This window comes from Microtus ochrogaster, unplaced genomic scaffold (genome assembly GCF_000317375.1).
Source record: "Microtus ochrogaster isolate Prairie Vole_2 unplaced genomic scaffold, MicOch1.0 UNK33, whole genome shotgun sequence".
NCBI classification, from domain to species: domain Eukaryota; kingdom Metazoa; phylum Chordata; class Mammalia; order Rodentia; family Cricetidae; genus Microtus; species Microtus ochrogaster.
Window position 1 is genome coordinate 1,348,093 of NW_004949131.1, and position 17,398 is coordinate 1,365,490.

General features: G+C 44.6%; 1 protein-coding gene across 2 annotated transcripts in view; it reads left to right on the top strand.

The window, feature by feature from the left end:
- Positions 1–17,398, top strand: part of Cpne4 (copine 4) — a 481,784-nt gene that overhangs the window by 9,225 nt on the left and 455,161 nt on the right. Inside the window, exon 1 of one of the 2 annotated variants that reach the window (XM_026789948.1) lies at positions 9,586–9,742. The exons of the other annotated variant lie outside the window; for it this stretch is intronic. Coding sequence (XP_026645749.1) covers positions 9,720–9,742 — 23 coding nt within the window. The 5' untranslated portion in view covers positions 9,586–9,719. Of the gene's footprint in view, positions 1–9,585; positions 9,743–17,398 lie in introns of those variants that run through there. 2 annotated transcript variants of the gene reach the window in all.

A 17,398-nucleotide genomic window follows, 5' to 3' on the forward strand; every position in this document is an offset into this window, starting at 1 on the left:
TCACCTTTAGGCAAGTTCAGCAGTCCTCTCTCTGTGGGTTCTTTGTGTCCAGTTTACGCATCAGTCCAGGCAAGAGCAGTTTCTTGCCCAAATGGCTATCAAACTCTATAAGAAGCCTCTGTGATGCCCATCTCCCTCTTGAAGTCGACTGGTGCTGTCAGGAGCAGATGTGTCTCATTTTCATGAAAAGCCCTAAGTTATTAAAATATCTTAAATGCCATGTTCTGTAGTCTTTGAAAGATATGAAGAATGCCTATCTAATTGAAATATATCTCTATATATCCAGAAAATCTAACTAACATGACTACAAGCTTGACTATTATCGATGATTATCCATCAACAACCTATATTTCCTAATTATACATTATATTTTTAAAATGAACTACACAATCGCAATACCTTAATCAAGATTAGAAATATGCATATACATATAACGAAATTGACCTTAACTTAATAGCAATAAAGCAAAATCTGTACCAATGTAAATTATTCATATCTATATCACATTTCCTTCAAAAGAACGATGGGATGGTGTGTGTACAGAACACTCTAGGTTCTTTGTGCTGCTTAGAGTATATGCCAGGAAACCACTGGGCTGTGACATGGTTTAATGAGGACAAATGAGTATTTGTAGACTTTTGGTCTGCAGTGAAGGCTGTAAAACTACGGACTTGCTTTCGACCCTGACTCTTACCACTCTGTGGGTGTCTGGATTTGGCTGAATTGCACGGGCTCTTTATGTCTCATTCCTTCATTCGTTAAAGAGTGGATGGGCAGACTGAAGGTGATCAGAAAGTGGGCCCATCCTCACTGTGTCTAAGGGTTGCTTTTCTCTGACTGCTTCAGGAATATTTTTTTCCAACAGAGTCTCTCACCAAACCTCACTTATTTCACTAGACTGGCTGGCCAGCAAGACACAGGGATCCCCTTGTATCTGCTTTTTCAGTAGCAGGACTGCAGATGCTGGCCACTGTGCCTGACACTCAGGTCCTCATGCTTACGTGGTAGCCATCTGATCAGGCAAGGCCTGTCCCCAGTCACCAAATAGTATTTTTTAAAATAAGCAATTTTATTACTCACATTTGCTTTGCCTAAAAGAGGAAATTATTCATACACACATAATTGGTAAAAGTCATGTTGTATGGATTAGTTAAGCTTAGTCTTGCTTTACAGATGACTTTTGTTCAATGTCCCATATAACTGGGGAGGGAAAAAAAAACAAATTTGGGGTCCTGGAGAGATGGCTCAGTGTTTGAGACTGCTTACTGCTGTCACAGATGGCCTGGGTTCAGTTCCCAGCGTGCACATCAGGTGGCTCACAGCCTCCTGTCATTTCAGCTCAAGGACCCCCTTGGCCTCCTTGTGCAGCCATATGCACTGGTGCACATCAACCCATGCAGGCACATGCACACATACGCATCATTTAAAACAAAACGAAACAAATTTTGGATGCCCTCTCTCTCCCTCCCTCCATTCCTCCCTTCATTCCGTGGTTCTAGTACTGACCTTCCGCATTCCATGGTTCCGGGGCTGCAAACCAAGACTTTGCACCTCTAGTGAAGTATTCCACCACTGAGACGCATCTGAGTTCCCTACTTTTTCTCTTCCTTATGGTGTCATTGCTTTGTAATGTGAATATGTATGGACACACCAATAATCCCAAGGGTACATCACAAGCTCTTACAGGTAGCAACTATACATGGAAGGTTTTAAAAGATAAATTCAGAGAACCTAAAGTCAATGGACACAAAATACATCACTCCTTGGTATCCTTGGGCTATAGGTTCTAAGACCCTGATATCCATGGATGCTGATGCCATTGGAGGCTAACATCTTTGGGTTCGCACTCCCTTTTATGATACATTATTTGCATGTATCCTACACAATCCTTATATGTAATTATTTCTAGTTACTTACTATACCTAACAAAATGTGATTATTACATAAATAGTCTATGCTACTTAAGGCATGACGACAGACTAACTTATATTGTACTGCATTCTCTAAACATTTTCTTTCAGCTGATCATTGGTGTAGTTCACAGAGCCAGTAGGAAGCCCCTCTCCTCCACCTACCACCCTGTGTGTGCTCTTTCTGTAGCAAGCACACTGTGTGTAGCCCATGCATGTGCTCACCTGACATCTACTCTGTACCACTGAGATTTGTTTAGAATGCTCCCATGCCTGATTGTTTGCTCAAAATCACATGATGTGAGTAGATGCATGTCAGCATTTGTGGATTTGTCTGTAAGTACATTAGATATCCGGCTTGCAGATCATAGAATTCTTAAAAGGCTGATTTTCATCCTCATAAATGTCCCGCTCTATCTCTGTGCTGGTTGGGTTTTTGTCAATTTGACACACGGTGAAGTCATCTGGGAAGAGGGAATCTAATTAAGAAAATGCCTCCATCAGATTGGCAAGTCTGTGAGCCCTCATGAGCAAGGGTCCAGTTCACTGCGGGTGGTGTGCCACCCCTGGGCAGGTGATTGTATAAGAAAGTAAACTGAGCAGGCCATAGGGAGCAGGCCAGTAAGCAGTGCTCCTCTGTGGTTCTGCTTTGGTTCCTGCGTCTAGGTTCCTACCATGGCTTCCTTCAACAATGAGCTATGATTTAGACATATAAGGCAAATAAACCCTTTCCTATGCATGTTGCTTTTGGTCATGGTCTTTGTGATAACAATGGGAAGCTCACTGAGACACTCTTCAGGGCAATGCTCTGTATAGTCATATAGTCAGATAGGTTGCCTGAGAGTGATGGACATAAATTCTGAGTGACATGTCCCTGGATTTAAGATTCTGGCTCTGCTTGTCCCGTTGCTGTGTTGCAAGTAAGTTGGAAAAGTTGGGAATGTGTTTATAATGCTAATGAAATCAGCATCAAAACGGACACATTACACAGCTTCTTGCTAGCCAGTACCCCTCTGTCCTGTACCTCTTCTTCCTTTCCTCTCTTCCCAACCCCCGGCACAGAGATGATGCAACACCCAAGTTGGGACTTCTCCTCTAAGTTCAGGATTCCTGTTTCTCCTGGTTCCAGTTTTATTGCAAATGCAAGGGCATGCTTACCCCTGGCCTCAGGAACACAAATGAGCACAGAATCAGCCCTTGCCCTCTACAAGGCTAGCAACAAACAGTTACTACATTAGACTTAAAATCTCTTAATCTGTGTTCAGAGGATGTCCAAGGCAACCGCCATAGTGAGGATGGTGGGCATCCTCTTGTCATGAAAGTCCAAGTTGGTGAGATGGCTTGGCTCTTAAGAGCATGTACTATTCTTTTGAAGGGCATAATTCAGTAAATACCCTTACTGAACAGCTCCCAACTATTTGTAACTCCAGCTACAGGGGACATATATATACACAGCAGACACATGAACACATACATTCACATGAGTGTGCACACACCCCATTAGACATAAACCTTTTAAAAGAAAGTATCAAATACGGCCAGCCTAAAATATTATTTTCAAGCTGTGGATGTCACAGTTGAGCATGAACAGAAACCTTCTAGATGGATGCCTGAAACACAGTTGATTGATTGGCTCTCCACCCTAGGCTTCTGACTCAGTACACTCAGGGCGGGAGCAAAACACTTTGTGGTTCTGTTTCCCAGGTGATGCTGAGCTTCTGGTTTAGAGGCCACACTTTGAGAGCTGGTTTCTTAAATATTTACTTAATATAGGCTAGTTATGTGTTTTCCCTCCTGTGCTTTACCTGGGAAGAACATTAGTGGTTTAAAAAAACAAACAAACAAAAAGCAAACAGAAAAGGCCCTGACATTTGTTGAGCACCTATGGCATTTACTGTGTGCCAGGTACCTTCCAGGGTTCTGTGCGCACATTATCCTATGTTTTCCTCAGAGCCGCACTGCTCAGTGGTCCAGGATTATCTATCAAGTGTCATGCAACATGCTCTATGAGGCTCTGGGGGACATAGAATGGGTGAGAGGGACATAGCCCTGCCCTTACGACTGCTCTGTTTCAGCAGGGAAGCTACGCAGGGGCAAATAATCATAGGGGCAATGGATTTGATGTGCACAAAATAAGCATCTCAGAGAAGCCAGCTAACTTGACTGTGATTGCATACTGAACAATGGACGCACGAGACAAAGGCAAGCACCATTTACTCCAAAATAGTCCTGCTAAAACACGACGGCTCAAACTCTTCGTGAAGCTTAAATGCTTCAATGCTCCTTCCCACTCTTAGCAAAGATCTCAATGAGGTTTTGTTCATGTATGTTGCTATATTAGTATTTACTATAGTATAATTAAAGGCACTCACCCTTTGAGGATTGCTGTATTAAATCCTGTTTCAAATCATAACACCTTTCCCAGACTCCGAGTCCTATTTTTTTTTTAATGACTTTTGGAACCATCAAAACTGAGAAATATCTTGTTTCCCCCCAAACTGTTTTTTCCCCCCACAAGGCTCGGTTTTAAAGTCTTGCTTGCCTGCATTCTCTAATGGTGATTTCCTAAGCAAAAGGCCAGCGTGCTTTGGATCTGTACTTTACAGTATTGAAGTATTTGTTTGTATAACTGGAAAGCAAGAGTTAACCTGTCTATCACAGGCCAAACTAAGATGCAGCTTTGCTCTCCACTGAGGGAGTTCTGTCCTAGCTGAGGGCGCTTAGAAAGGTGACAACTCATATATGTTTGTGACACGCATTGCATCCATGTCCCCCAGGGTACATGCCACTGAAGGGAAGCCCAGGAGAGCTGTCTGAGGGATCACTTATGCTACTTCAGTACATTGAGAGAAACAGATGAATGGCTGCCCTGAAGAGTGCCGGAGGCCTTTTCCTCCATTGCTGCCCACTGATCTATGTTTAATCGAAGGTTAACGGGGGAAACACTGCATATCCCTGTTATCTTAGTTCCTCATCTGATGGCATGAGGGATTCTAGTAGATGTTTTCCCTTGACGTGTAATGGTCCATAATTGTTGAGCATCAGCTCTGGCTGACTCCGAATGCTTTATGGCGTCGTTAAGTGCTAGTGAGTAAATGCAACCCAACTGGAGCTGACATAATTCAATGTGCTTCTCAGCTGATGATCGATGAGTTCAAACTTCCATCTATCCTAATAGAGAAATGAATGAGAGGGGTTCCTGTCTCAGGGTTGTGCGATTCTTCAGCGGTAACAGCTCCTTGGACAGGCAGTTAGGGCAAAGGGAAGGTGGTAGCCATCTGACTGTGACCTTTTTCACACTAAACATCTGGGTGGCTGGTTCCCGGGGCAGCTTTTAAAGTGTCTATCCAGATGTTTTATGTCACAGGCACCATTCGTCACGCAAATAAGCAGACCCACGATGGGCGGTGCTGTGTGGCTGTTTGTCATTGTTCACAGAAGCTGAAATTTGCCTGCTGACCTCAGGCTGTGTGGGTCCTTTGGCGCAGCACCTGTGCGCACAAGAAATGCAGAGAGAGGAATGTATGCAGGAATACCCAAGCACGAGTGAGCGGGCTGGCAAGTCACACCTTCTTGCCTTGTCACATCAAGAAGGAGTCTGTGATTTCTCTCATGAGGACCATCTCTAGAACTCTTTTAACTGAGTTTCTCATGCTGTTTTTAGGATGTGAGCTGCTTGTTCAGAATTCCAAAACACTGGAATCAATAGGTCCAGGTGAACAATATATACCCTCACTCAAAATAATGAGCCCTCCTTGGGTTTGCAACTAGGCTGCCTGTGAGAGCCCCCTTTCTCCAGCAGGCACAGCAGGGGAGACAGCTGGGTCCTCCTTCTCATTTTCTCGTCACCGTCACCCCTGCCTGTAGATGCGCTCCTCTGTTTAAGGAAGCCTGGGAATGAACCGGGAGCCTTCAGCAGGAAGGAATGAGAGTCATTTCCCATGGAGATGGGGCAGTGAGAGAGAACACGCATGGTACTGTGGAGTAACACAAGGACACTGGTGTGCCTAAGCTGGGAGGAACAGAATGCCAAGGGAAGCTCAATGCTTAGTTCATCAGAGGGTACCATTTTTACCTCTAGGCCTGGAGGACCAAGTGACATTCCCTTTCGGATCCCCATGCCTTTCCCATCTTTTAAGTAATCCCAACTTCTCACTATGATCTAAACTCTCCAAATGTTCTGTTCTGTGTCTCAGAGAAGTTTGAGGTGAAATAAGACTTGGTTCGGGCAACTGGGGATTGGCTGTACCCCGAAGTCTTTGTCAAATGTGATCTATTAAAACACGGGCCAGGAAACTCTAGCCTGTGATTAAACTGAATTATTTTTTGTAGATATTTCATTTTTTGTAAATTAGGTTTCATAAGAACATACCTATATCCATTCCTGCACGTTGCTTCTTCCACTTGACAACAGCAGAGCTGAAAAGCTGTGATACAGACTGACATGCCGGCCAAGCCTGCACTCTAGAATTCTGTAGAAACATCTATGAAGTCCTTTACTTGGGGTGTTTCGATTTGGCCATCGCCAGATAAGAAATACACATGCTCTTCAAAATGCCCAAGGGAGTATTATCTCGAAGAATAGATGCTGGGTCAAATAACTAAGTGCCTGACCTTGGTTGCAGTGCTTGCACACAGTAGGTGCTTACGGTTTGGGTAATTGTCTGGGTGTAGATATGTGATTTGTGATGCAAGATTTATCATTTTATTTGTAAGATCTAAATATCTTACTTTCTGATGAGCTCTTTTGTGCATGGTTACTCTGTAAAATAGAGAGAGAGGAGATGGATAACAGGAGCATCCTTGGGGTCACTGTGCCCTAGTGTGCCCAACAGCAGCTGCAGTCTCTTGAGTCAGCCTCAGTCAGAGGCTCTCAGCATCAGTTTGAATTATTAGATGGACACAAAGTCCATGAGTGTCTGCTGTCACAGTGTCTCACCTAGAGAGAGACAAGGGAATCTGGGCGTCATCACAATCCTGACTGGTGTTGGTTCTGACCTTATCTATAGTGATGGGGTTGGAGAACATGCTTACGGCGTGTAATCCACGTCCTGTGGATTGACAGCCCTCCGTAACCACAGACTCGGAGTGCCTAAGGTCCCTTCACCCTTGGGCCAAAATCGCAGGTGGAAATGGCATTTCCCGTAGCTTCCAGAAATTACGGAAAGTATGGCTGTTATAAATTCATTACTTGTGAAGAGGGGGATGGAGCAGAAGTGGTAGCGAGGGTAGCCTGTAATGTGCTTGAACCTCCAGAAGAAAACGAGATTTGTCATCCCGGGAGACAGGCTAGTGTTCTATAGTGAACGCAGGGTAGCTGACTCCTAATTCAAAGAGTATGCTGGAGTTCCCACTGCCCTCTCTCCCGAGGAGACAGCCGGGGCTCCCATCTGCTCAACTCCACAGATTTGACCATGGAGTTATTTATTAATTCCGACATTTGGGAGGCAGCCACACTGGCTCAGCTGAGAGGGGAGCAGAGCTCTGGCTTCAGCCTCTGCATCACACTACGGGGCTGCAGGGTTTTCCTTGTAGGCACTCCAACCTTAGGAGCACCGGGTGCAGACAGAGCAACTCAGCCTGCCTCCCGTTTGTGGTAAGTGACTCACTGCCTGTGTGGGATGGCTGGCGGAGGACAGGCAGATGGCAAGGAACCCTGGGCTGAGGCAGGGAAGCCTGCTCTTAGGATCTTGGCTTAGATAGGACCCTGACCACTTTTTCCCTTTTTGGAAAAGGAACATAGAGGGATGAAATTTTGATTCTTGGATTCTTAAGTTCTAGTTTGCAGTTGGCTTCCTTTAGAGACCATGGTGGTGTGGGAATGTGCTTAACGGTCCCAAGTTTGAATGGTCTTTCTGCTAGAAGCTGGCAGGTACAGACAGACATACAGACAGGTGGACAGTCAGACTCAGGAATGCTGCTTGAATAGGCTGTTTAGTCTTTCCTCTTGAGAGACAGCTTTGGTTGAGGCTGTTTGTGTCTGAGAATTCTTGATCTTTTTAGAACTTACAAACACTGTCAGTGATGGGGCTAGAGGCACAGAGGTGACTTTTTGGTCCAGGATGTGAAAACAAAAGTCATGTTTGTATGATAGATGGCTCCATACAGTGACATCATTGTGTCAAGGAAGAGAATGATGGCAAATTTTTCTGAAGCCCGTGATTTCCATTATTATTGTTTCATTCCATTTTCCAAAGTATGAAGAGAAGCACAAAGTATCTGATTTTAAACCTCGTCTTCCATTCATATATGTGTGTGTGTGTGTGTGTGTGTGTGTGTATGCTGTACTAATGAACACTTCATCTAGTGTATTTTCAGATCATTTTCAGATGGATTATATCACACGCAGTTATGATTATTATTTTGAATCACAACCTGGGTAGCTTCTCCAAGGGATTTATGACCTAAACAAGATCTTACTTTGAATCAGATTTGTTTAAATTCCTGCCCTCACAAGCTATATGAATATATATCTATATCTATATCTATATCTATATCTATATCTATATCTATACATCTGTTACTCACCATGAAGGGTTGTACCCTAAGATCAGGGTAAAGCCTCAGTGAGGGAAAATGTTGCTGTGATTTTGTAAGAGCTAGGATCGTTTTGTAGCTTGGGAATGAAGATGCTCACGTTTGAGCTCATGCGGTTGACCTTGTTTGTCAATGTTGATCCTAACATCACGAACTTCAGAGTCTTCCCTCATTTCTTGTCTCATGGCACAGAGAACAAAAAGAAAGGTAATATAAAAAATTTTTTTCAAGATAAGACATGATTCATAAAGGCGACAGCCATGCCATATGTGAACAGTGATTAACGAAGTCTGCAAACTACTTTTTAAAATAAAGCGCTAAGGCAGATTTTCCCATTATTTTGGGTGTCAGTGCTTGCTCAAGAGCATTGTCCCGGTTTTCCTAAGCTTGATTTTATTCTGTAACAGTTGGATCTGTCTTCATGTGCTCAGTGGCTTGTCTGGGTCAGAAGCCCTTTGGAAAAGGTGCTCCAAACCTGACACACGTATTTGCACTCCCAAGTCTTTGTACTACATAGATCTCCCGAACGTAGATGCTATCTACTTTTCCCTTTGAGAGCCCCTTTCTTATCATGAAAAATGTCTTTTAAAAAAGCGTGCCAGCATTCTTTATGTTGTGGCACTTGTTAGAGAGAAAAGGGGGCAGTAGGACCAAGAACACTGCGGAGCCTGAGCTGGTTTTGCTTTTAAGTCATTACGAAGAGCTGCATTATGAAGGTTTAGGTACTTACCTGTCTTCATTGTCTTGGGTATTCTTGTTTCCAGTCACTGAGTCCTCACAGGGAGCTAGAGGAGAGATGTCACAGTCTAGGGGACTTGGCAGGGAGGGAGCCATGGATTCATGCCAATGAGTATCCTCAAAGGCCCTTGCCCTTGCCTGCCCCATGGAGCCTCTGAGCCTGGATTCCCTGATGGGCTGCGCAGGAAGCCAGTGGACTGAGAATGTCATGTGATTCCTTGGGACTAATAAGAGGAGAGGACCTCCCACCACAGCTCCTGGCGGAGGGCCAGTCCTGCCCTAGCTTTTGCCTACATATCCTTCAGCGCTTTCTACGCTGGGTCAGGAAATACAGCTTCCTAGAAGTGACTCCCGAAGATCCGTGAGAGCTCCATACTCACAGGACACAGGTGTTAGCCAGGGAAGCACCAGTCTAGTACTAGAAGTGATTCACACAGCCTTCTGGTGGTGGACCAACAAGCTTGGAACCAGGTGCTGTCCACCCTGTAAGGCACCAAGAGCTGTTTGGGAGATAGAGGAAGATCGAGAATAAACATGGAAGACTCGGAGGCACAAGGGTATGTCCTTTCTGCACGTTTTTCACATTTTCCCATCCCCTATCCTTCACTATTCACTTCTTGTCTTTACCTCCATTTTCTTTTCTTCCCTCATCCCTCTTTCTTGCCTTCTTCCTCCCTATCATTTAAATTAATCTCCTCTCTTTCATTCCTCCCACCCACTTGTACCTCCTTCCTTCAATTCAGACCATAATAGCTCCACCTTTTGTTGTTTCCGAGGGGACTTTTTGACCCATGTTTACCTCCAGCCCCTCTTCCTGGCTTGTCTTCCTTAACCACACAGCCAGCTAGCACATACTGGACGTCTACTATGAGCTGTTAGTTCAGAAAAGAAGGCTGAAATGGTGATGGACTCTCCAGCGTGTTAAGATTCAGGTCAGGAACGTTGGTACAGATATGTGCAAAACTAAATAACCGCCATGGTTATGTAATCCTGCAAAACCATAACCAGGGCTGTAAGAGGGTCTGAGCAATCTTGTTAGATAAGTTTCAAGAATGGAACAATTTTTCATGGTGTATGTATGTGTGTGTGTGTGTGTGTTTATGTGTATGTATCAATTTAACAGAACCTTTTAGACAGTGAATGTAAATTTAATTTCTATATGTTGTTAATATTCAGAGAAGAGACAAAACCCTAGTCCTGGACGGGAATGGATGTAGACAAAAACTCCATGTTATTGATGTATATTTTTGTTACCTCCACTTTCCATGGGAAAATATTGCCCTTCCTCCGGGCTCCTGTGGCTGACTAACTTCCCTTCATTTCGGAGCATGACCGTAGTTCTCCTGAATGCTTCTCTTCCGCCGATGTCAGGCACGGGGGTTAACCAGACCATTCCAAACTCCAGTTGGTCCATTTATATTGTGACTGGAAAATCCACTGGTATAGAAGGTGAGGCTGAAGAGAAAGTGTTAAAACAGAGTCCCCCATCTTAGGGGGAGAAATTCCAACCCATAATTTCTGTCAGATTTTCAGGTAACCAAAGCTCTCAAAGCTGAATCTGACCAATTAGAGCCCAGGGAGCCTGGAAGTTAAGATTTGGGTTAGTTTGTGCTTGGCATGGCATTGGATTTTTTTTCAGTGTTAGCACTCAAACCTAGAACCTCTTACATGCTAGAAGAGTGAAGTATCTCTCAGCTATACCCTTTACTTCCTGTTTCTTCTTTATTGCAGCACTTGGCATTGAAAAGCTTCAATTGCCTTGTCATTTGTATTGCCTAACTCTGTAGGTCAGGAAAAGTCTACAGTTTTACATGTCTGCTGACAGGTACATTTAATCTGCATTTGTGGTTTTCATAGTGGACGTGTAACTGAAGCCAATTCAAATTGTGGTTTTTCAACATCCCTCACTCATAGACGGCTATCTTAATGCTGCTGTAACACCCGTACAGTAAGCGGATGGCCAAAGAGGAGAAAGTATGCCGTACTGTCCGCACATCTGGGTCATCAGCATGCTTTGTCATATACCTGAGAACCTGACAAAATGCGGTGGGAACGACAAATTGATACCTCCAGATATAACTGTCAAATATGCTTTTGCCTCGGATGAGATGGGTATATAATGTGAACAGGGGGGCACTGACATGCAAATCTTCTATTATACCGAAGACAGAACATTAAATAAATAAGCAATAAAAGTGTGCGCCCCGGGAAACACCCTGTGCTGATGAGCGCTGGTCCTAGCCCTGTGTCTGCATCTCTTTCCGTGGAAGTACTCATATGGAATCCAGCTGAGGCACGTGTTATCAGCCTCACTATGGGAGCTGATGCTTCTAAGTTTATTCCCTCTGAGGCTAGCATTTCCCTGTGATTGTTCTATGTGATGCTTACATATCTTAGCCTTACCTTAGCGTTGCTGGGGAGATGGAGGGTGGTTGGGGGTCTCTTCTGCTCATGACCTTTAGAGTTTTGCCCTGAAGCAAAGGAAATAATCCCTTGATCAAATATTTGCTGGCTGCTTAGAATGTAAATGTTCTCACTGCTCTGCTTCCATTGATTATTGAAAAGTTCATGACATCACACCGCCTATGATGTGTGTGCCGACTGTGGGTGTGTGTGTCTGCTGCGTTAGGAAAGATGCCTGTCAGTCTAAGAACACTGCGTGATTCCTAAAGTCTGTCTAGATTTTGTTTTCTCAAGTGAGACCTGGTTGAAAAAGTGGCCCCGTAGAGGAAGGAAGGGGGACGAGGTCTTTGGTGATGTATGTACCCCAGCATGTGTTAGGATGGGGGTCATTAAATGGCAATTTGAAGACCACGCTCCTTCCTATGGTGAAGGGGAATTATTTGGATTAAAGTGATGTGGCAGAGTAAAGATGAGTTAAGTTGATGAGTTCAAGGCCAGCCTAGTCTACAGATGGAGGTCCAGTCTCACAAAACAAACAATAACAAAAATTAAACCAGGATCCAAGCATGGACTCTTTTGCATCTTAAAATAAATAAATTAAACATTTATCCTTAATTGTGAAGATGTATTAGGCAAAGAATAAAATAATAAATGAAATTAAATATTGGGTCAGCAGAATAAATTGACTTTTGTTATTAGAAGTGGTTTAATAGAAATTCTAAGAAATCTTTAAACTATGGGATTTTTAAAAGAATACATAGAATTTAATGAAATACATATATGATCAATTAAAAAATATTCTTGATTAAATAATGTCAGACCTATTGCACATTATATTATTATAACCTCATGCAAAACCATCAGAGGTAATAGTAAGAAAGCCAAACCTAGCCAGCTAATCAAAAACCGTCAAATGACTATTTTGTGAATGACAGAAACCAAGAACATAATAATTAAAAATCATATGGAATACAACCAAATTTTAATAAAATTAGGTTTTCTACTTCCTAGGCCAGTGTTAAAAAAACCAACAGATTAAATAGTTTAAGGGAAAAAAACAAAACAAAAAAGAAAGAAAGAAAGCAGTCCAGTGAACACAGTCATACCTCTAGCCTAGGTTTGTTTAAGTGCTGGGGATTAAATCCATGGCCTTGAAAGTTCTGGGCAAATTCACTACCTCTGAGATAAATACCCTCCTGCCCAAGTACCTCTTCCTGCTCCTAATCAGCTCCCCCACAGCTCTTACTGGAAACTCAGCAGCTTGATCCCCATCCTTCTCAGAAACCAAGGGGTCAAGAATGTGGAGCAGGCCCTGGGACGTTTGCTGGACCCATGCAGGAGGGTGTCCTGTTTCTGTTCTCAACCCTTCAACAGCGGTAGCTGAAGAAAAAGTTTTCCCTTTCCCTTTTCTTCAGGTGTCCTGAGCTGAAAATACTGTTTTGAAAAGACTGTAGACATTCAAGCATGGTTTGGTTTGTTTTCCACACATGGCTAATGCTGTCTGCACTCTGAGTTTATCAGTGCGACACTAGTACATGTCATTTTGAGCAAACCCCTTTCTACAGTGCAAGGTGGCTGTCTGCTAACACTGGGACACTCAACGCTCTGCACACAAGTTTTCCTGCCTAGGCTTGTCTGCCTCCACCTGCACTCACAGATTCTATATCATCTGGGGCTGCCTTTTTCATGGAGACCGTATTACTCTCAAAGCTCCAGAACAAATTATCTGACCCTTTATAAAAAAATTGTTCTGATACTTAACAATTAGAAAGTTGATCCGAGAAGGAAGAGAAGGAAGTCCTGGTCAGCGTAGTTTGCAGGTAGAAGTCCACAGAAGGGTCTGAAACCTCTTATGAGGTGAGAATATAAAGGGGCACCTGGGCATGGTGGCATATGCCTTTAATCTTGGGAGGCAGAGGCAAGCAGAACTCTGTGAGTTTGAGGCCAGCCTGGTGTACAGAGAGTCTGGGACAGATAGGGCTACACAGAGAAACACTGGAGAAAAAGAGAGAGAGAGAGAGAGAGAGAGAGAGAGAGAGAGAGAGAGAGAGAGAAAGGGAGAGAGAGAAAGGGAGAGAGGAGAGAGAGAGAAAGGGAGAGAGAGAAAGGGAGAGAGAAAGGGAGAGAGGAGAGAGAATATAAGGAGGCCTGCAGAAAACAGGGTGGGTGAGGGATTACCTGCAAGACGCCTGAGAAGAGCTCCTGCCACCTAAGTTTAGGATGCAAAGCTACTCAAATCCTAGTAAGATTTGTCCTTAATAATATGCCAACGTTTTTCATCACAAAAGCTACATATAATAAAACACTCCAGTGGACAGGGAGCTGAATAGATTTCTTTCAAATGAGGCTCTGTTCTCCCACAGCCGGGCCACGCTGGCTTTTCACAGTTTCAGAAAAAAAAATCTTGTGTGATTTGACCTTGCGTTTTTAAAGCATTGATCATGAACTAGATGATTGGACTCCCTTGCCCCAGCAACCAGAATCTTTTTGCCACTTTGCAGGTGTTATGTTTTCTGGGTAACCAGCACTGTGTAAAAGGTCCCCAAGGAATCCACAGCCATGGCAAGCTCACCCCCTCCATCATTAAGGAGGCGACAATGGAGATTGCTAACAATGAAGGGTGCAGCACAGGCTTTTGGACCAACAAAGATGGAAAGCTTTGGGTACTATTTCTTGTCCATACGTGGCTAATGTCTGTATTAGAAGGTTATTAGTGTGAACCCAGCTCTATGCCAAGTCATTCTTGTCATTTTGAACAAATGACAATGTTGCAGTGTGAAATGTCTCCTGTAGATGCCTCTGTTTGAGCACTTGGTCACTTGGTGGTCCCCTGTTAGAAACTTCAGGAGGTCGAGACTCTCTGAAGGAAATGGGAGTGGCCCAGCTCCGAGTCCCATCCTTCTTCTTGATTCCTGCCTCTGGATACATGGTGATCAGGTGTCTCCTGTGCCCGCCTCCACACCTTCTAGCCATGATGGGACTGTATTCCGTCCTAACTCACGATCCAAAATAAACCTGTCTTTTCTTAAGTTGCTTGTGCCAGTAATTTAAATAACTAACATGTTTTCTTAGCGCACAGGTGTCCTGTTTGCTGTCCTAAGTGTCTGGGACACTTAGACTCCACAGGAAATTGACGTGGTTCAGGGTTGCCCCACACAGGTGGGCAGCACTGCTGATGAGCACACAGGAGCTCTGTGGGCTAGGGATCCTCTTGACCTGCCTCCTTGTGGGCTCCTCTTTACCCATGAGCGGGAAATCAAACTAGATAGTTTCCAAGGCATCTTCTGGCTCTTTGGCTTGGAGGCCTTCTGAGGCCATGGGCAGGGCTCTTCATGCTATGTGGTGCTTCTAGCCCCCGGGGTGCCTTTGAAACCAGCAGGGAAACCAGTAGGCCAGGAAGTCCCTGGGGCTCGGAGAGAAGGGAGCTATTGGATGTTCTAAGAACAGGGCTCTGGAGGCTGGAGGTGTGGGATGGGGCACATACCAGACCACAGGCACATGTGCCTGAGTCTGGACTAATTTTGCCCAACATTGGAGCAAAGGAGAGAGAGCACAGCCCCTCAGAATCCAGGAGCTAGAGAAGCGCCCATGCAGCACAGATTACGCTCTTTTCCACCTTGCTCAGACCAGTGCTGGGATAACGCCTGGCCTTTGCAGATTTCATACCTGGACTCAAGAGTGTGGTGCTTAGACTAAGGAAAAGGGAAAGAGTCATTAAAACAGGTCACTGGGGGCCATAAGTACACAATGCTGGGGCTCCTTTTGCTGGGGCCAAAGAACCCTCCACGAAGAGAGATAACAGGTCTAGGCACACTCAAGTCAACCATCAGTTTCCTCCAATTGTCCAAGAATTTCTCTGGGAAAAAGTGTGTGTGTGTGTGTGTGTGTTTGTGTGTGTGTGTGTGGTTTGGGTTTTTTTTTTTTTAGAAGAAAAGTAATTAGTTAGGTTTGCATTTGACCAAGGGACAGAAAAGCTCCCTGAAGCCAGCTCCCATGGCTGCTGCATCAGGACATTTTACATTCAAAATTCAAACCCAGCCTGGAGGACTCTTTCCTCCCAGTGCACACTTCTAAGTGCTGCAGCTGCAGGCTAGAACAGTGCCCTGCTTTACACAGTAATGTATTTTGGGGTTCAGCACTCTTACACGTCAGGTCCCAGAACTGTTCACTATTGGAGACTTCCCTGAGCATCACAGGATGCCTGTGACACCATCCCTGCCCTCTAATGCATTTGTTGCCAGTAGCAGGCCTTTCCCCCAATGCTCTCACTTAGTGATAGCAGCATCCCGAGTTCGCAGACTTTTCCATGTCCCAGCCTCACCGCAACAAAAGGAGACTCAGTCACATGGCTCACATGGACATCTGCCATCCAAAGAAAGGTGTAGAAATATATTTTAACTTGTGTTTCATTTTGTTTTCCCTTATACCAAAATTCTATTGCTAATGACTTAGGCCCCTCTTCCTGGCTGGCTGAGATCCTGGTGTGTGTCACTAGGAAGCCTTTGCCTGGCTGGCACCCTCCCAAATCCCTCCAGCACTTTCTCTTTGAAGCCTGGAGCCTCCTAAGGAAGTATTAAGAGCCAGCCGACTATGAGAGCAGTGTGCTCGTCTCTGGGCTGAGTGCCTCTGCTCAGGCAGTAAAATGCTTCAGCGGCGTGAGCATATGGCCTCTGAAAGCCATGCTGGGAGGTTAACAAGCCTAGAGGAAAGGGAGACAGGTTGTGCTAGGCTCAGAAAGTTGACAGACTGGGACGTCCCCTTCCTTAGGAGGACTGGGCTGGCTTTCCTTAGGGTACTTGATTCTGTACAGTCCATGCGTTATGTGCAAGAGGGTTAGTGCCTTGAAACTATGATGTACTGTCCCTTCAGTAAGGCTTGCTCCTGACCCTGACATCTGCCTCAGAGAGGGACTTGGAGCAGCCATGTGGCCCAGCACTAGCCCTTATGTCTGAACCCAGGGAGGTATCTACCTTCCATTAGGCAAAAAGATGTGAAAAGCTCAGCAGCAGCCCACTGCATTCTGTGTGCATGGGCTCTTCGTGGTGACATCCATCACCTGGGCGACTCTCAGCAGACAATTAGCCTACGGGATTGGTCAGAGATCAGCTGTGGAGGTTGCACAGTTTGATAAGCCCAGGACAAACAAGGCTAGAAAAGGCCATTGGCATATTTTATCCAAAAAGCATATTGGCTATGAAGTTTCATGATCATACCAAAAGTGATCATACCTGGTTGCCCTCATCAAGGCATGATGATAATAGACATTTTTTGATACAGGGTTTCTCTGTAGCTTTGGAGCCTGTCCTAGAACTAGCTCTTGTAGACCAGACTGACCTCAAACTCACAGAGATCTGCCTGCCTCTGCCTCTGGAGTGCTGGGATTAAAGGCATGTGCCTCCCAACTGATAAAGGACATTTTAAAATTGAATTTATTTCTCCTTCTGCTCCTGATTTGGACCTTGGGGTTTCAGTCCGGTGCTCCAATGTGGAACTCTGTCTCTGTCTCCTTTCATCGTCTAATATCCAGGAGGATGACTATATGTTTTTCTTTGGGTTCACCTTCTTATTTAGCTTCTCTAGGATCACGAATTATAAGCTCAATGTCCTTTATTTATGGCTGGAAACCAATTATGAGTGAGTACATCCCATGTTCCTCTTTTTGGGTCTGGCTTACTTCACTCAGGAGAGAGAGCACGAGCAAGGAACTCAGGACTGCGAGGGGTACACCCACACACTGAGACAATGGGGATGTTCTTTTAAGAACTCACCAAGGCCAGCTGGCCTGGGTCTGAAAAAGCATGGGATAAAAC